Below are 20,513 nucleotides of genomic sequence, written 5' to 3'. Positions count from 1 at the left end.
CAAAAACTAGAAATGAATAATTCAACCATAGACTGGGAATGGTTTAAAATCCTAACAAAGAATAAAACATAACCTTACCTATATTGGGACATCACATGTTGATATATTGTGTCCTTCTTTACCACAACGGCTACACTTGTGTCTCTTTGACGATTGTGATTGTTGAGACGCTCTTATCTTGTCTTCAACCGTTTCATGTCTTCGTTTTCTTCGTCTACCCGAGTGTCTTCTTGTTTCAGGTGGTAAAACGTTTGCAGCCTCAACGTGGTCAGGGACCCCCCCCCCCCCCATTCGTTCTCTGGAATACCTATTAGATTAACAGTCTCCTCATAGTACTCTCTCCAACTGGTAGTGCTATACATATCATCAGCATATGGATATCGATCATTGCATATATCAAAAGCTCCTTTGATGGCGTGTTTGCAAGGGATTTTGCCCATTTGGAACTTCCCACATGAACATGTTCTTCTTTCCAAGTCACAAAGTCTACCCCATTCGCTTTAACCTGTAATATGTTTCTTCCAATAGGATAACTTTTAAAGTATTTACCTTTCATTATTCTTCTTGAAATCTTATTCTCCACCTTAACAGTTAAAGGATTTTCTGCTTTGCACTTAGTACTCTTCACTCAAAAAACCAACGTGTTAACATCTCTCTGATGCTGTCTAATAAAGGGATTACTGGATACTCTCTAGGTGATCTCAAAGCTGAATTGATCGATTCTGCAGCATTGTTTGTGTTCAAGTCGTATCTGTATCCAAGGAAATGGCATCGAGCCCATTTTTTAACCTGAGCATCCTCTAGGTACTCTCCAATCGCATGACTAATGTTGCAAATTTCTTCAAAATGTTTTTCAAACTCAGCAACTCTATAAGCTTTAGACGCTCTTGAAACCAAATCAGCCACACCCCTTCCCTTGTGATATGTAATAACACTACCAATCAAGTGGTGGATGCAAATACCATGAGTAGACAATGGATAGATTTTTTCAAGTGATTTGCTAATTGACACATGCCTATCTGATATGAAAGATAAATCTTTATCATCTCCAATAACAACCTTAAGTTGCTAAAAAAACCACTCCCATGAAGAATCATTCTCAGAATCAGCAATTCCAAATGCCATTGGATACAAATTAGAGTTCCTATCTACGGTTGTAGCAACTAGTAGAACTCCTTTGTATTTGTTCTTCAGAAATGTTCCATCAACCACAATAACTTTCGTCATTCCCTTGTAAAATCCTCTTATTGACTGACCAAAAGAAATAAACAGATATTTGAATCTACTGTCACAATCAACTTCATAATTTGTAAACGTACCCAGATTCACTTCTTGTATCATGTACAAGTATTTTGGTATTTTACCATACCTCTTCTCAGGAATTCCTCTAACTTCATTCACTGCATACTCGCGAGACTCCCATGCCTGAGAGTAAGTTAAATCACAATCATACTCTGTACGAATAATATTAATGATATCATTCGGTTTAGGCTCTTCCAATACACCCTCATAATTCTGCATAATGAGATGTTCAATTGTTTTAGCTGAAGGTGTCCTAGAAATTTTCTTATTCTTTGAAGGAGCACAAGTATGGTCCCCCACAAACTTGTTGATCTTGAAATACGTAGACCCATTTAAACACTCAGCACGAAGACTCCATTTGCAAATATCCTCTATGCAGCGTATACACCAGAATTTTGTATCAGATTTTGTAACCCTGTAGTCACAGTTTTACCTCATCGCATACAATTCCATAGTTGCTTGTAACACTTCTTTGCTTTTGAAATATTGACCCTTCCTTACGCTCACACCTTTCAACAACGTTCCAACACCATAACCGGCGTTTACATCGGAAGTTTTTTTCCCTAAAACATCCTTCCATTTGGCATCATCAGTAACCACAAATAAAGCTAGGTTTTCATTCGGTCTACCATCACCATCTTCATAACTTGAAACCACTGGTTCTTTATTCAAATCCAATTTGACTTTGCTCCCAACATCCTCAACACCACTTTTGAATGTCACACACAAATTTATTGTTTTCTTCTTTTTATAGTATGAAAGAAAATTTGTGACCTGACTATTATCCATCATAATGACAGGAGGACAATCAGCAGTGAGATCTGTGGGTAAAAAAACTTAGCTCCATATCAACCATACTTGGCTCTATTCCATAGGCTTCTGAAATCATAATCTTCAATTCTTCATGTGTTGTACTCGATTCCAAAGTTAGTAATCTTCCACGATTTTCTTCATCAATAATAAATCTCCACTAATGATTGTCAAACAATCTCCACACAACACTCTTAACATAGATGTGCATTGCCATCGAAAACATACGAGAACAGTGAAAAGAAACCAGAGAGAACGGTTTTACGGATGATCAACTAGTGCACACTAATCGATTAGGGTTTGTTTTAACACTTTTAAAATTTTCTATAACACTTAGACAACGTTTTCTAAATTACGTAGAACGTAATCCTAACAATCAATTACGATCATAACTAAATATTAGATAAATATTTAGTTTCCTTTATTAAAGATTCACTTTCTATATTTAGTTGTCTCTAAAAGTTTCAGTGTATACATTCTTCTTTTCCGTAGTAGACATCTACTAATTTTCTCAGAGATAGAGTAATAGGAATAAAATATATTCTAATATTTTCAGAGCATAGAGTTAATCATAGAAGGATTGTACTAAAACGTTTAGAACAGAAAGTAAACCGTAGAAAACACACTCTGAATTTTGTAGAATTCTGAATTTCGGGCGACTAAACTATTTAGAACATAAACTATTCCTGAATTTAGTATAGCATGTACAAAATGTTAGAACACATCATCTTAAATTTTCAGAACAGAAAACGTTTTCTAAATTTTTTATATTAAATTTTATCCATAAAAAAAACAACTTATATATTTTTTGTAAAAAATTATATTACCTCTATTATTGTATATCTACTTATTTTCCTATATTTCACATTTTAAAACTTGTTAAATTTGGGTATTTTAATTTGTATGGGTATTTTACGTAAAAATGACCATTTTCAAAAAAAGGTGTAGATGGACAAATTTTTTTAGTGATACTTTATTTCCAATTTTTATATACATTTTTAAGTACATTTTGGGTTTTACATTTTATTTGTACTTATTAAAAAACTTATTTATAAAATTAATCTTTAACAAATTTCTAAAAGTAGCATTAGTTCAGATTTTGTTTCCTTAATATTTTACATTCCATTCAAACTAAAAAAAATAATAGCAATCAATATAGAAATAGAAACTATGATATATTTAACCACACATTCTATTGTGTTTTGAATATATTGTGTTTCCGAATCCTTTGCAAACAAATAAAACAACAATTTGATTTCCATTTTGTTTTCTAAAACATGTGAGCTTTGATTCTTAACGTAGGAAGAACTTCGATTCACATTTATTTAAATATTATAATTAATATATATAAACTTAATAAAATTTCAAAGATATTATGAATATGTAAAATTAAAAAAAAAATTAAATACTATATATATAATATGATTATATAATAGATGGGTTATAAAGAGAACATGTTAGAATTAATAAAATATTATTAAATTTGTGCTAACACGGGTTAAATCCTCATTTTATTATTTGTCCATTACTAATATTATAATATTTTGACATATAAAATCAAGTTGGTTTAACTAAGCTTGTGTAAAATAATTAAATTATTAGAAAAATATAACTTAATCACAGCGTATAAATTACTTATTATGTATTTTGATCCCTTATTTTTGTTATAGTAATTAAAGATCAAAATAGAATCTCTAACACTAAACAAAAAAAAACTAAATATAACAACCAAATAGTCATGAAGTGTTGCGGGTTAAAAAATTAATATAAACATTTAGCCGCAAAAACGGCTGGAAAATTTAATTATTATTCCATTTACAAAACATCTAATATTTAACAAAAAAATAGAACATAATATAAAAACAATAATAAAATTAATATAAACATAAAATATAAATAATAATAATAATTATTTGCACACGGTGTACCGCATGTTAAAATCTAGTAACTCTGCATTTCCCTTCTCTCAAATAAACAAAACTAATGGAGAATTGGTGTAAGTCGATAGCCCAAATGAAACAAAAAATCTTTATAGCCTGAACGGACTGAGCCTAAAAAGCCTAATTTTTTGGATATATATATTTGAGTTTAAGACCGGTGTTAATTAGGATCGGACCAAACTAGCCACTTGCTTTAGCCTAATTGATGTACTTAAGCAAACGTCACGCATTTGTCTCAATACTTAAAACGTTTACAAATTCTAAAAATCTTCCACTCAAGGGAAAAGAGAGAAGTCGTCTTGTTCATCATCTTCCTCTTTGTTTTCTTACTTACTCTTGTAAATTTTAATTTTTGTAACATCCGCGAACCGAAATCCCGGTTTAGGGGATTGCATCGGTCGATGCAAGGTCGATTCTCTGCGGACGAGTTAAGTTAAAAGCTGCGTTTTGGGTTAAGAAAACCCTTAATACGAGTTTTTGTCTCATTAGGCAAGTTTAGCCATTTTTGAGAGAAAAGAAGAGAGGAAAAGAGTTCTTAAGCGTTTTGGGAGATTCCTCGAGGTTTGTGGCGTTTCCTGGTGAGATATGAGGCTTAGAACATAGTAGGAGCTTGCTAGGAGTGTTTTCTTGCTTGCTTGAGGTTCAGAATCGTCTTGGCAAAGGTAAGTGCATGACCATGGCTTATCTAAGCTAGAGATCTCTCTGATTTGCTAGCTATGTGTTGTTAGGCTTGTTAGATTGTTATTTGGGATGTTAGGAGGCTTTCTTATGGCTTGGGATTGAGTTTTGTGGTTGTAGGAACAAAGATCCGGCGAGAAGCTTCGGGGAAACACGATGCTCGGCATTGCATCGGTCGATGCAGTTTGTGCGTCGGTCGATGCAAGTGCGAGGACGGCGCGTAAAACCTAGAGTTTTCGTGCTATGTCGAGCATGCGTTGGTCGATGCAATGGGAGCACCGGCCGATGCAAGTTAATCTTGCATCGGTCGATGCATATCATGCGTTGGTCGATGCATATCATGCGTTGGTCGATGCAACCCCAACTGTTGTCGGTCGATGCATGCTTGGTGTCGGTCGATGCAGTGTCCTGTTTTGTTATTGTTGACTATTGGTTGATGATTTGAGATGTCTCTATTGCTTGTGTGTATAGCCCAGTAGATGGGAGGATTGCCTTACCGAGTGTTTATAAAATACTCATGCATTGCAATTTGTGTTTGTAGTGCAGGTAAAGGCAAAGTGTTATCGTGGAATCAAGACAATGAAGAGGAGGATAATCTAGGGACTCGATTGGTTGTTGTCTGGCATTGCTAGGTTGCTAGAGTTGGGTCATTAGAAACATTGCTAGGTTGCTGGTTCTATGATTCCTATTGTTTGGTATTTGGATATTGCTTATGTTATAATTGTTGGATTATTATTATTGGTTATTTATGGAATATTGGTATTGATTATTTCCGCTGTTGATTGTGATTGTGATTAGATGGCTAGTGGGTATGAGACCACTAGTTGTAGTTTATTAATTATTATTATTTATTTGTTAATAAAAAAAAAGTCGGGTCCTTTCATTTTTTTTTAAAAGTTACTTATTATTTTTGGTAATCTAGTATTAATATAAATACATCACATGTTATTTTTGTATAATTTAGCTTTTATCTATTAAGATGACATACGTAGAATAAGGGTCAGTTCTTTTTAGTGTCGTTCGATGAGCAATAACGACAAAAAAAATAGACAAAAACAACATATTAATTAATTAAATAGTCGCTGAAACTGGGAAATGAGTCACCATTACTGTTGAGATGAACGACGGTAACTGTCGCTTGAAATTCCAGCGATTCCGCTTTCATCTCCGTGACACTTTTCTCTCACTCTAGCGACTAGTCCATCATCGTCGTTTTGCTTTTGCCGTGTCGCTTTGCTTTGTTGATTATCGTTATCATCGTCGTTCCTCTTTTAAATTTTTGATCGTTGTCGCTAATCCAGCAATTAGTATAAAAACAGGCCATAAATAACTGATTATATTGTACTGAAAAGTAGAGTACATGAGGTTTAACCTGGTTTTTTAAAAGTTGCCAAATAATTATTAAAAAGTGTGAGGGAAACAATTGTTTTGTGTGCAGGTTATAACATCGAATTCAAAAATAAAATTCAATATTTATTTCTTTTACTCGTGTATTTATGTAGGTCCTAATCTAGTAAAATCATAATATGCAGGTCCTAATCTCTTATTAAGCATTTCGAGGAACTACATAACACAAAAGTAATAAAAGTAGTCAGTAAAGTGTTTTTTAAAAGACCTTACTTGAAATTTGTCTCTTACGACAAAAATGTTCTAAAAAGCATTTTAGGTGATCGTTTTAGGCCCGTCTAGGTGTTAGGCGCTCATTTACGCTTAGACGACTGCATCAGCCACCTTAAATCATATGAATCTTGTTTAATGTATTTTGTATTCAATTTTCAACTATATTTTTGCAAATTTATATGTTGTTTGATATATATATTAATATTTTTTCTAATTTCTGTTTATGATTTAATATTCTTATTTTCTTAATATATAGTTATATAATTTATTTTTATCTGTAATATCATATTTATAATAGTTTATTATATAATGCTTTAACCGCCTAAATTTGCTTAAGCCCTGACTAAGCGTTCTAGGTACTGGATTACCGCCTACCTCTTTTTTGAACATTAATATATTTTGCTTTTATTAGAAGAATTAAATCCTAGGGATTTCACTTGAACGATCACTTGAAACAATCCAAATTTTAAATTTAAGTATTGGTCAAGATTGAGTACTGAAAATGGGTAGTGTTCCATAGCTGATACTACTGATGAGCTTATTTGGCTTAAGCAATTGCTATTGGATCTTGGAGTCAAGACTACTCAGCTTACACTACAAGAAAACATAGATTTGCCGACTACAAAAACAGTCACTAAACAGTCGCAAACTACTTAGTTACGACTGATTGGCGACTGACTTACGTAGTCGCTAAACAGTGCGTCGCTAAAATATTTAGTCGCCAAATAGTCGACACGGAGCTACTAATTGGCGACTGATAATTGTGGTCGTTCTTCCCTCGCCGCTAAAGTTGCGACTGAATTTGCAACTCTTTAGCGAATGATCTGGTTACTCATTTGCAACTGTTTTGGTTACTATTTTGTGTACGTTTCGGTGACTGTTTTACGACTGTTTAATTATCATGCTTTTTAAAAAATCTGGTAAATACAAATTATTTGATTTTTTTAATAACAAAACTGATTATGAAAGCTATAATTAAAACATAACAAACATGAAATTAAACAAACACATAAGTTTAATTTTACATCCAAACATAACAAGAGTACAAGTCACAAATATTACAAAAGTTTTCATAATCATAAAGGAAGGAGGGATAGTGAAGGAACCTAACTTTGAACATCAAAAAGGTTTGGGTCATTGGTTTGAGACTCAAGGAAGACGACATAGTTTGGGTTAGTCTTGAGGAAGCTCACCAAGCGTGAGATCTCTGCTTGTTGCTCAGATGCAACCCGTGAAGCCTCTGCATCACACTCTGCTTGTAGAGCTGCTTGTTTTTCTATTTTGCGGTTAGATTCTTCAAGCTGTTGTTGCAGGCTTGTGAAAGTAGAAGACATTTCAGGGAACTTCCACTTGCCGTTGATGAAACTCCCTAGGCTTCCAACCCCAAAGTATGTTCCTCTATCGTTTATGAAAGTAGACTGCATAACAAAACAGAGAAAAAGTTAACATCATTACTTACCAATGAAAAACTTAAGTAATGATGCATATTAGAAAGAAGCAACATTACCTGAAGAAAGAGCTCATCATCCTCCTCGTGAGATAGCTCCGATCGACATGATGTACCATCAGCTTGGTCGTCATTGTCCAGAGCAGCCAACTTAGCTTCCCTTTTTTGCTTATATGCCTCATGAACTGCTTGCGTCTTCTTATCCACAAAAGTCCCATCTTTTTTGGTATGAGTCCTGATGAAAACTTCAGGAATAGTTGGCGGTCTTTCCAATTCCACTTCCTGAAAAGTTAGACAATGAAAAGGTTAGATAATGAACCATCTGATGTAACTTATTAAACAATGAAAAGGATAACTCACCATCTCTTGTTCGATTTGTAAGTAAGACTTCGGCCCTGATACATGCTTGTGAGGGCCAAGACCATTACGGGCAGACATTCGAGCTGCTGAAGTGGTTGCACTCTTTGCCAGGGCTTCTTCTGTGCTCCAATAGTCACACATTTCTTTCCAAAGAGTTTTCTCAATCCAACTCGGTTTTGCTTGATCTCACTGAGCTGCTGCCTTGGAAACCATGTCTTTCATACGGTTTTGACAAATGGTATAGAACTTTTCTTGAACGACACCGGTTAGTGAGGGATCCCAGGTGTGTGTTTTCTACAAAAGATGACTAGTGTTAGTGATACAAACAATCCAAAAAAACAAACTATAAATATAGAAATCAAATTGAAAGGAGTAGAAGTTTACTGCGAATTCCAAGAAGTAGTTTTCTCTTCTTGCAGTAGGAACACAACCCCAACTGTAATATGACCCATCAAACTTGTTTGTAAACACTTTTGTTATCTTTCGGGTAATCTTACCGTTGTCCTTACCAAACCTTATAACACAAACAAATCGAAAGTTAAATTATAATCAACAACAAACCTACTAATCTAATCAACAACAAACCTACTAATCTACTTAACAACAGACCTACAAATCTAATCAACAACAAATCAACAACAAATCAACAACAACAAACCTTCTCAACAAACCTTCTAATCCAATGAAACAAACCTACTAAAACAATCCTTACCAAGTAGTTCCACGCTCTAATGTGGGAGAGAGGACAGTGGTGTACAACTCACGGCCTGGCTGGACGAGCATGGCATGTAAAGAAGCGAGTACATCAGCTGGGAGATGTGATTCCCTTGCACCGTCATCCTCAGAATCAGCTTGGTCTTCTTCTTCCTGATGTAAGTTCTGCGCTTGAGAACTGTGGTGCGATCCAGAGCCAGCTCGAGGTTGAGAAGACGATGGACGATGATTTGAGACGTGAGGAGACTGTCGAGGTAGCGGAGACTGACGAGGTAGAGTCGAGACCTGAGGAGACTGTCGAGGATGATTCGTGACTGAAGGTTGAGGAGACTGTCAAAGTGGACTCGAGAATTCTGGTGGCTCCGTCGCAGAGGCGAGAGGCTGAGGAAAAGGACGCCTTATTGGAGCTTCGCGGGAAGGGGATGCTCCTGGAAAGCTCCTCGAGTTTTGGAAAAGGTTTGTCGGAGGTGGATAGTCTCCGTAATGACTAATGAGGCATCGGTCTCGCTGGAGGCTGGAGGATTGGGACAGGAATTCCCTGAGAATCAGTCTCTGGGTCTCGCTGGTTCGCCCGCGTGAAGGGATACTGGCTGGGAAGATTCGCGGGTCTTCGATTCGCCGGTTGTGAGGTTCCAGCGGTTGGATTTGAGGGGTTTCTTCTTCCTCCTCCTCTTTTCTTTACTCCGGCCATCAACAACAAAAGAGAAACAAGAACGGGATGAAGATTTGGGGTTCTCGATTGAGAGCAATTGAGATCTAGGGTTTTCTCGGGGAAGAAGAGAAATGAGGGATTAGGGTTTTCTCGGGATGAATATGAGATCGAGTTGGGTTTGGGCCGTTTTCTTACGGGCCAAATTTGGTTTAAGGCCCAAATTAAATAAATCGGTCGCTAAATAGTAGCTGCGTAGTTGCAACTTTTGGCGACTGCAAAACCGGTCGCCAAATTAGTCGCAAATTGGCGACTAAAATGCAACATTATAAGTTAGTATCCAATTAGCGTCTATTTGGCTACTGTTTTGTTTGTAGCTATTAAGTAGCAAAACAATAGCAATGCAGTCGCTAAATTTAGCGTCTGGGTTTTAAGTCGCAAATTGCAGTAGGCAAATCCATGTTTTCTTGTAGTGTTATTATCATGCATTGTGACAATCAGACTGCTACGACAAATTTTGGAGATTGCGCCCAAAACTATATTATCTTCAAAAAGCCATAAACAAGACCGGTGAAGATGTTGAAATTGCTACAATTGCGGTGAAAAGAACGGTTAGGAACAACATCACAAGGGCTATCTAATATGCTACATCTATGGGCTTTTCCAAGGTTATATATCTACAAGTAGATTCACTTGTTCTAAGACCATCTCCAATGTATATCTCTATTTTTTTCCTCTAAAATAGAGTAACTCAAAAATAGAGCATTGTTTTCCTCCAATGTATTACTCTATTTTCAACTCTAAAATAGAGTTAGTGTAAAAAAATAGAGGTGGCAATAGAGTTGCTCTATATATAGAGTAATCCTATCATTTTCTCTATTTTAGAGTAAATTATAGAGTAGGGTTGGAACAAATGTTGTTTTATAATAAAGATTTGATTCTAAAATAGAGTGGGGTTGGAGATGCCCTAAACAACGTTTTACATGGCAAATAAGAAAATTAAACATCACCAAAATCTGCAAGAATCTTCTCTATTGGACAACAAAAAAACTACACTGTCATCAGTTCAAGCATGTAAAACGAGATTCTAGTCCCGCAGCACATTTATTAACAAAAGATCCATTTACCCAACTTTCCATTTGCTTCGAATTGTATTGCAATTCCTATTTGGTTAACTGATATATATATTGCATCGGGACAATGTAAGTGCACATCAGATCAATATATTCAGCTTTGCTAGAAAAACCAAAAAATATCAATTACTATGTTTTAGTGAAGTCATTACTAGTACAAATGCCATTGGCTTTAAACTCCAAAAAATAAATAAATAAAGGAATGAACTTTGTCCATTTTTTCTTCCGTTTAGAAATAAAGAATTATGAAAAGAAAAAAATGTATAAAAGCTACGATAATTTAGTGGAATTATTGGTAAAGCAAAGGGAAGGGTTATGATGATTAGTTGTTTTGTGTAGATTGATAAGTTTGATGAAGACATCAATCTCGCAGGCAATCCTTAAGGCTCCTTCGTACGAGTGTCCAAATTCTTCCTCAGACAACCTTAATAGATCCTCAAACATTGGGTGGTTTAGCAAATTAGCCTCAACCTCTAGCTTGCATTGACTCTCTTCATCTTTACCTACGTAAACCCGAACTCTCCCTTCCTCTGGTAATGCCGATGTTCTCGAAGAAGCATAGTTCTTGGCTCCGCACCACAGTAGCTTCTTCACCAAGCTTCTCATTCTCTTCTGACTGGTTGGTATTAAACTTCTGACTTTGGTTTTTTTATTTCTTTCCTCTCTTAGAAGTTGTTAATGTGTGTTTTTCGTTTGCAATTTTAAGATAACAATATTGTGGATATACACATTTATATATGTATACACAAGTGTTGTTGGGTTTACGTAGTGAACAAGAAAAAAGGAGAAAGGTCTAACGTTTTTATGAAGAAGCTGCGGAGAATCAGATCATTTGTCGCACCGACTCTAATTTACTCGGCTTGCAGCTGAATAAGCTAAACCAAACCGATGGTTTAGTATTGGCATATATTTACCAATTTGCACAATTCAAACCACGACGCAACAGATCAAAATACAAATCAATACTAATAGAGTAACAATATTATGTTAAAGTAACGAGATCTTCATGAATAAAGAGTTTTAAATACCAATTTGATCGACTAAGAATTTGGTTAACTGGTCGAACCATTGATCCTGAGCCGATCCGACTCGAGTCGAGAATAGAAAGATTCTGAAAGCCAGCGATTTGGCAGATAGGAATGGAGGTGACTAGACGTGGTTCTTTCTTTAATAATATGATCATTTTTTATATGCCATCTCTAGAATGGGTTTCTATTTTAGTCTATTATAATTATCATCCCAACTTGTTCGGACAAATTTTACAATATTTTTTTATATCATAGCTGGATTATTATATGTATTTTCGCTATATCTTATATAATGATTGCACCATGTTATACCCTTTTTTTTGGTCATATGATAATATTATAGAACATAAAAAGATACATTGTGAATTACAACATATGCCGGCGGAAAACAAAGATATCCCCGGAATTTACAGCCCAAAAGAGGGAAACTAAGCCGGCAAACAAAGAAAAGTTCCCGGAAACTAAACCTTATCCAAAGGAGACAAAGAAAACTACAAATGCAAGCAGATAATACCAAGACCAAAATCGAAAGAGGACAATTCCTAAACATAAAAGCAGAAGTTTTAGGCAGACCTTAAAAGAGGTTAGCACCAAAAGAAAAGAGAGACTTCTTCTCCTGAAACACCAGCAAATGCGATTTATCACGAAAGCCCACGGCCAAATCGTAGATAACATCTACCTCCTCCTATCACAAAGAGAGCCAATCTCTCAAGAACAAGAACAACATAACCCGGCAAGTAAAGAGCCTCATAGAAGGACATAGAGCCTCGAACACACTTCCAGATGCGACGACGACGACTGATACGTCTCTTAACGTCTGACTAGAGTCCGCCAAAAAGCTAACTGATCTACACCGATCACGAAAGCAGAGACAAGGAGCAAGGAACAACTTCTCGAAAAAACACCAATCACAAGATCGAGACTGACGAAGGATCAAGCTAGCTAACACACACCGTGAATGCCAAGGAGAAGAATCTCTCTAATCTTTGAAGACTACCACAACCAATCACTTAAACACGAAACTTCTGCTAAGAAAGAAATCGAACCTGCAAGGAGCATAAGCTGAACCGAAGAGACAATGAATGGGAGGAAAGACAACGGCAGGACGGAACTGACGAAGATCCATTACACAACCAAACCACAACTACAGCTTCGAACGAAGATAAGAACAAGAGTAACTACAACATCTGAGACAGGAACAAACAAACGACAATGGCATTTATTCTTCAAACCAACCGTTGATCTATAATCCGGCATCATCATCTTTGCTTGTAATCAGAGACCTTCCCAGATAAGGCTGCTCAAACTGCTTCCTCAACACAATCACAAAGTCTCAACACGAAACAAACAAATACTCCCCAATCGAAGGCCAACATCACTGCAACCAAAACTAAACACCTAAACCAAGCTAAGAGACGGAGGAGAAAGATGGGAGGATTAGCTTACACAATCAGAAGACCACAAAAGCCCATGGTCACAGAAACGAGAAGCACCAAAGGAGACTTCTCCTGAAAGCACTGGGGGAGGCAGGGCAACACTCCAACGAACGCCTACCAAACCTCACCGTGAAGACCAAACTAAGGATTGACTCACTAACATCTCCATCAAACTACCAGATCTCACCGATGCGAAACAAAAACAGTAATAAACGAAACACAGAGGCCCTCCCACGGTTACGGCGAAGATCGCCGGTCACCGGAGAGGGCAAACGGAGATCTGAAAATTTGGGCGACGGTTAGGGCGAACTCTCTCTCTTTTCTATTTTTTTTTTTTTTTTTTTTTTTTTTTGTGCAAAAACAAAAGTGTTATTGCACCATGTTATACCCATCAATTGATTTAGTTTGCAAAATAATTTGATATTGGTTCGTGTATTTTTTAAAAATTTGTAATTTTATTTTTCTGTAGCTTTAGAAAAAGTAGTTATTTATATTTTTTGTCCTATAAAAAGAAAAATGTTTCTGTTTTTTGGACATCTCTTGAAATTGAAAAGTTTAAATCTGAACACCCTATGAACAAAGATGTTGGGTTTGATTGGTAAACACAAACAAAACTTTACAAATGGTACAGCTTTGATTTTTACCAATTACAAAAACTTTACCAAAAATTTTATTAAAAGTTTTACTCTCAGTTTTTTTGTACAGCTTTCATATACAGCTTTGCACTATTCCGTAAAAGTTTACAGTTTCAGCTTACAGCTTTTCTGTACAGTTTTGACTATGTTACCAAACAGACCGTTATAATTAATTAGAAAGTTAAGAACATAAATTCTGGATTAGATGTTTAGCCAGCAGATTTAGGGCTAAATGTAAGGTGTTGTTTGAGCACAAGTCAACAATAATGATATCATAACTTGGTAATCTTATTCGTAGTCTTCCTATAAGAAAGTCAAGAGAGGAGAGATGTCTTTCTATTTGGATCTTGTAAAGAAAACGATCAAGCCTCTAGTTTAGGGTTAATTTGCTTTTTTTGGTGGATCTCATGGGGAAAAGAAACAAAGGACAAGTTTTTTCACCTTTTTACAACAATAATAATAATACTTTTGATAGTAAAATATTAAATCCTGAAAATTAAGAGTTACAAAAAGACGAATCTTGGAGCATCAGATTCGTCTCCCCTTCCTGTGTCTATGAAAAAGAATGGGAGTGTTTGAAGATGCTTGCATACGTTAGTCAACGTGGAACCGCGTCTTACGCGGACAATTCGTTTTTTTTTTTGTTGACTCGAATAATAGTGTAATTATTATTTTATATCCATATTTGCTTATAATCTAATACAAATATATAGCATTTATTTCGATGATGAAGCAAGTGTCAGAGACCAATCACCGATTCCATGTGGTTTCTACTTACTTTTTTCTGCCAATTTGGAACTTTAACGGTTGTCTATCTCTCCTGGACTGAACCACCACCAGCGTGGGATATGATTCTATTTCTAGTGATGGTTTATTGTTATAAGACTATCAATAATGGTTTTAAGATTCAACACTCTCCAAATTATCTCTCTTCCGCATACTTTTATTTCTTTTCCATCTAATTATTTAATATCTATTAAAATTTTATATTCTATAATGGTTTGTTTAATAAAATTTAACACTCTACCCTACATTTTTTTATTTTATTTATTTTATTTTTTTTATGTTTTAGTTTTTTCGATTACGTATTAATAACGACTATCATTTAAAATATAATTAACATAGTTAAGAGTTAAATAATTTTTTATTTTTAGTTTCATTTAAATTTTATATTCTTAATTAAAAAATGTAAATAGTAAAAACGAAAATAGAGAGAGTCATTATTAAAACAAATAAAATTACGAAAAACTTAAAATGCAATACAATACAATAAGAAGAACACAATACAATACAATAAGAAGCACACAATACAACCAATAAAACACACATAACTAGTACAATAGACTCAACTCAAAAACTTTAAAATCATTTTAATCACGAGACATTCTGAACTTTGCCCATATGTGTCTGACTAGATCTGCTTGCAATTCGTGATGCACACTTGAATCATGCAATTCAGATCTAGCACGTACATGATTTGCAAATGCAGGTAGCACCTCAGTTGAGAATGGATGCGGTGTATTAGACCCACTTGCCTCAAATTGATCATAATCGTTCCATCGTTGAAAATATATATCACGTTCATCCTCATCAATCATATTACGCAATATGATACATGACCTCATAATGATAGACAAGTCGTCTATGTCCCACAAAGGGGCAGTTGCCACCAGTAAAATTAAAATATAAAAAAAAATTTACACTATGCACAAAAAGCTAAGTAGCAAAATAGTTTGAGAATAAGGTGAAATATGCTCAAGGTTGAGGGTTAGATACCACCTAGCAGTAAGCTGCCACCACTAATAATTTTTGCTGGGTCTGCCCCTGGTCCCACATGCGAGCTGGATATGACATCCCCGAACCTTGAGATGGATATGATATCCCCGAACCATAGTATGGATGATAGTTTGGAACAGCCGATGGCATGAAGAAACTTGGTTGAAAACCATAATTTGGCATATTTGGAGGTTAGTTGGAATATTGATTTTGATATGGATAATTGTTGGGATTTGGGTAGTTAAAAGGGTAATTAGAAGAATTTTGGGTGTTATAAGGGTTATTGTTTGGATCCATTTTTTCAGAGAAGACTGAAAATGATAAAACCAAGAATTTATGAGAGGTAAATAGAAAATTATTGTGAAGAAGATGGTTTTTTTTTCTGTGACCAAACCTAATGAAACAAGTCTCTATTTATAGAATATGAAAAATGATGAATTTTGGTATAATTTTTTTATTTTTTTAAAAGTAATATCATAACAATAATTATTTTCAATAATATAGATGTAAAAAAACCCAATAAATACACTCCATTATTCTCGGATGTATCTATTCATATGTTGTTGTGCATATTTTTTTGAGTCCAGTAAACACATGACACGTGTAAAGATTGCACCCTCTTTTCTCTTTAACCTGTTAAAATGATTCAACACTTGTGAATCCAAGTCATTTTTTTTCATTTCTCAACATCCCTATTATATCAATTAAGCAGCTAAATTTTATTTTCAACAACCCCATTGTAAATAGTCTAAGAGGAAGAAGTGCTGCATGTCTATATTATTGAGAATCAATCGTAACATATAATGATATTATAATTGTATTGATGAATGCCACTTAGCTTATATTTATACTATTATTTTATAGAAGAACAAATACAACAAAAATGGATTTTATCAAGGTAAGTGAGATGCTAGTTTTTTTCCCCATTATGGATATTATGGACTTTGTCTTGGACGTTAATTGCATCTTCCGGTTGGTTGTCGGTTGGGTCCGCTCCTCTTCCGTTACTTGGGGTTGAGGATAGCCGTGCTTCAAGAGACAAAAACAGCAGAGGATAGCCGTGTTCCAAGAGAGAAAAACATTTTCTGCAGTCAAACAATTCAGACGAGTAGACTCTACAACGTTGTTATCGCTAAGGGTTATCTAGGCAGTCCTTGTAGAAGCAAATTATTCTTTTACTGTGGTAAATTTTGCAGATAGACCGGTACAAGTGGCGCTTAAAATGATATGTACTATAAATTCAATAAAAGAAGATAAATTTAAATAAAAGTAAACAAATACGTTTTGCTTTATTTTATTATAACTGTTTAGAAAATAATTACAATCCAACACCAATACTCTTAATAGAGCAATGACAAATAAATGATTGACATTCACCAATAACCCGTTTTCTTCTCAAACAATAATGTTCACATTCTTGGCAGAAACCAATTAAGTTTTTAGCAGCTGAAACACCAATATGTTTATCTGATGGAAGTTTATCTATTTTAAAATTAATTTGAGGGCTTGCTGCTGAATACAAAAAAATCAGTTTTTTCTTCCAAATACGTTTTTGCCTTGATATTTGATACACCTATATTATTTTCAAAATAGAATTTATGTTATAAAATTAGCATTTCATAAGAATTAAAACAAATTTATATAGTATTGTCGTTAACAAAGATTAAACTTACATGATAAAACAATAACTAGAAAAGTTGAAAACAAGACACCTTTCTTCATTTTATGTAACAGAGTTCTAAAAGAAAGATTGTTGAATTGTTTCTTTTGCCAATATTTTGAATTTTTGTTGTGTAGTTCTTAAAAGTAGATAATATCATATATATATCCGATTTTACTTACATTACATCTGAGTTAATATGTTAATTAGTAACGTTTTGTTATAAATGAAGGTTAAAGAGAGTATTCAATTAAATTATAGTTTTGTTTGAACTTATTCGTAGAGATGCATTTATTATAAATGTTAATTATCTCATATCTTTTAAGTGAAAGTTTTATTAGAATTAAATTGCAAATTGTTACAAAAAATATAGCACGGTATATAAGAATGCAACTATTATAAGATAAGAAAAAATGGTTGTTCCGAAAATTTTATGATATTTTTTTGGAAAAAACTAGATTGACCCAAATTAAGAAATTAATTACTAAACTAACTTATAAAATAACATCCATGAACCGAATTTTGAGAATTTGGTGAGGGTGTTGATTGACACTGGTGGTGGTGTCGATCGACACCTTAAGTGGTCGGGGATTTTAGGATTCTCGGTTCAAGTTAATTCGGTTTGAGAGTCGTATTTAAGGTGTGAAATCGACGTGTTAGGTTTAGAAAAGTTGTTTGATACCTCCTTTGTGTGGAAAAAGAGAGAAAACGATTCCCAAAAGATCTTGAGAGTTCCTGAAGGTTTTTACTGAAGCTTTTTGTCCCTGTACTGATGAGTTTGGTTTTGTGGTTGGAGATCTCAGTCTGACATGTTCAGACCCTGCAACATGGCCTTCTTGAGGTACACTTTGTCTCCAACCTGAAACTCAAGATCTAGTCTCCTCTTATCAGCATAACTCCTCTGACGATTCTGAGCCTTCTTCATGTTCAGCTTTAGAACCCGAATCCTCCCCGAGATCTCGTGAACAAAACTCGCACCATATATGCTCCTCTCTCCCACCTGAGTCCAGCATAACGGTGTACGTGATGGCCTCCTATACAACGCATCCACAACCACTTAAGCGTCCCGCAACAGCACCACCTCTAACCTTTTGCACTACTATGTACAGAAGGCTAAGAAAGAAATCTAAACCATACACAAAAACACAACTTACCGTGGAATCACATTGAAGACTCGAAGAGGATGTTCTAAGACTCCATATCACACACAGTTTACTAACTCACATAATCAATCAAAGCATGTAAATCCACAACATCAACAACACAAGGCCTAGTGAACCCATATCTAGAACCGTAATGGCTCTGATACCAAACTGAAACGATCCGATCTATACTCATTAACATTATAACCCCAATCAATTGAACAACATAAATAAAACATCATTAAACCAATATCATCAGCCCAAAATATCCAATAACCATTACCAATAATAAATCCATAACAGTTAAACCAATAATCATTCCAACATAAACTAAGGAACCAGCAATCCTAGACAACATTCTAAAGACTCAACTCTTGCAACCTAACAGAAGCCAAACAACAACCAATCAAGCCACTAGAACATCCTCCTCTTCATTGTGTTAATTCCACGATCACATTTTGCCTTTACCTGCATCACAAACACAAATGAGATGCGTGAGTATTATCATAAATAAGCTGTCAGGTGATCCTCCCATCTACTGGACTATACACACAAGTGAAAGACAAACACAATCAATACACGGAACAAGCAAACCATGCAAATTATGAACACATTCATAACTCCACGACCTTGCGTCCACTAACGCACACCATGAGTCGACCGATGCACTCCTTGCATCGACCGATGCAACATCCATCATCTCCATTGAATTCTAACAGCATCGACCGATGCAGTCGTGCGACGCATCACCGAACGCGATCTCCTCCGTCTCCTCTTGGCTCCAAAATGCCAAAAATGACTCCAAAGTTCACAAAAACTCACAACAACACTCACACACGAGCACATAAGCATTCAACAACCAAAAATCACAGAAAACAAGCATCAAATCACTTAAATCAGCCATAGTCACGCACTCACCTTTGTGAATGCCGAAAATTGATTCTAAACTCGCGAAAATAACATCCTAGCAAGCTCCTAACACTTCCCCAGCCCAGATCGTCACTCGACAGGAACATATCTCACAAGCAATGGCCAAAACTCTCAAGAACTCTTACAGAACCTTTCTCTCTTTTCTAAGCTTTCTAGAAAATGACCAAAAGAGGCCAAACTCGTCGAGCTTCCCCTTACATACCCGACCTTAGGGTTTTCTCAAACCAAAACGCAACAAAACGAGCGTTTAACTTAAGTCGTCCCGCACAACCCGAACCGGGAATCCGGTTCACGGGCGTTACATGACTTTAGAAGACTCCTAAAAGAGCCGTTGGTGCAATTAGAATCAAGAAGACAAATATGTCTCATCCTCTCTTTCTCTTTTCTTGTCCATATGCATATTGTATAGCATATTCACTTTCCTTTCTATTCCCTGTTAGTCGATTCTAGGTTGTAAATGAAGAATTATTGAATGAGAAGTTCTTTCTTTCTCTTCTAATCTATTCTGCAAACTCTCTCTTTTTCCTTTGATTCAATTTTCATTATTTCTTCATCAGTCTCACTAAAGCACTCTATGTTCCCTATTCAAAACTAACTCTCCATCTGACCGAGAAAACAAGCTACGGGTCATCCTAGAGAAGCTTGGAATTGAGAATGTCTGAGTAAACTTCAATCCAATCAATGAACCAACCATGTCACAGAAGGACTCAACCAGGTTAGAATCATCAAAACCAACTGGTCATGTTCCTGAATTAAAAGAAATTCCTAGGGAAGATCATATTCAACATGACCAAGAGGGAGACTAGTTAAGGAGAAGATGGTTTAAACTCACTTGAAATGGGAAACGCCTCCGGAGAAGAAGGCCATGTCCCTACGGATCAAAAAGAGGATAATGATACTCAAGAGGGGGTTATTCAACTCAGAAGAAGTGAGAGACTAACGAACAAAACTATAATCTACTACAATAGTTTGGTCGTTGCTTACCCAACTCAAGCCGTATGCACTCTTGCACACTTTCCCTTAGAGCATAAGGTTTTCCTCGCAAAGTGGATTAACATTGGATTCAACAAATTCATGAAGAAGCCAAAGAACAAAAAGTATGGAGAGATGTTGTTGGGGAATAAACTAAAGCGAAGGTGATAAACAACACATGGGATGAGGCTGATCTACCCAAGGGAAAGAAAGCCGTGACATCTTGGTGGATCTTCACTATGAAGTACAAGAGTGATGGGTAGATAGAACACTATAAAGCT

General features: G+C 35.4%; 2 protein-coding genes and 1 pseudogene across 2 annotated transcripts; all 3 read right to left on the bottom strand.

Moving 5' to 3' along the window:
• Positions 1–5,836: 5,836 nt before the first annotated feature.
• LOC147919438 (uncharacterized) lies at positions 5,837–8,298 on the bottom strand. Its single transcript, XM_087503966.1, has 4 exons — positions 8,158–8,298; positions 7,858–8,079; positions 7,544–7,768; positions 5,837–5,998 (listed from the first exon to the last, which is right to left on the bottom strand). Exons 1-4 carry the CDS (start codon positions 8,296–8,298, stop codon positions 5,837–5,839), a joined length of 750 nt encoding a protein of 249 aa, XP_087360092.1.
• Positions 8,299–10,757: 2,459 nt separating this feature from the next.
• On the bottom strand, positions 10,758–11,339 carry LOC109131225 (auxin-responsive protein SAUR26-like). The gene has a single exon (XM_019241918.2). The coding sequence runs from the start codon at positions 11,257–11,259 to the stop codon at positions 10,924–10,926; it is 336 nt and encodes a 111-aa protein (XP_019097463.1). The 5' UTR covers positions 11,260–11,339; the 3' UTR covers positions 10,758–10,923.
• A 5,507-nt stretch (positions 11,340–16,846) lies between these two features.
• LOC104771359 (defensin-like protein 222) lies at positions 16,847–17,250 on the bottom strand (annotated as a pseudogene).
• Positions 17,251–20,513: the final 3,263 nt, after the last annotated feature.

The sequence above is a fragment of the Camelina sativa genome, chromosome 20, assembly GCF_030686135.1.
Source record: "Camelina sativa cultivar CO46 ecotype springtype chromosome 20, ASM3068613v1".
Classification (NCBI taxonomy): Eukaryota; Viridiplantae; Streptophyta; class Magnoliopsida; order Brassicales; family Brassicaceae; genus Camelina; species Camelina sativa.
This window is presented reverse-complemented; position numbering and strand designations above follow the sequence as displayed.

Excerpts from the sequence above, each read along its gene's own strand:
- LOC109131225 (XM_019241918.2), bottom strand. The coding sequence starts at position 11,259 with ATGAGAAGCTTGGTGAAGAAGCTACTGTGGTGCGGAGCCAAGAACTAT.
- LOC147919438 (XM_087503966.1), bottom strand. The coding sequence starts at position 8,298 with ATGTGTGACTATTGGAGCACAGAAGAAGCCCTGGCAAAGAGTGCAACC. Across the intron at positions 7,769-7,857 it reads ATGATGAGCTCTTTCTTCAG|TCTACTTTCATAAACGATAG; the intron begins GTAATGTTGCTT and ends TTTGTTATGCAG. Across the intron at positions 5,999-7,543 it reads AAGCAGAGATCTCACGCTTG|AGGAACGACGATGATAACGA; the intron begins GTGAGCTTCCTC and ends AAAATTTAAAAG.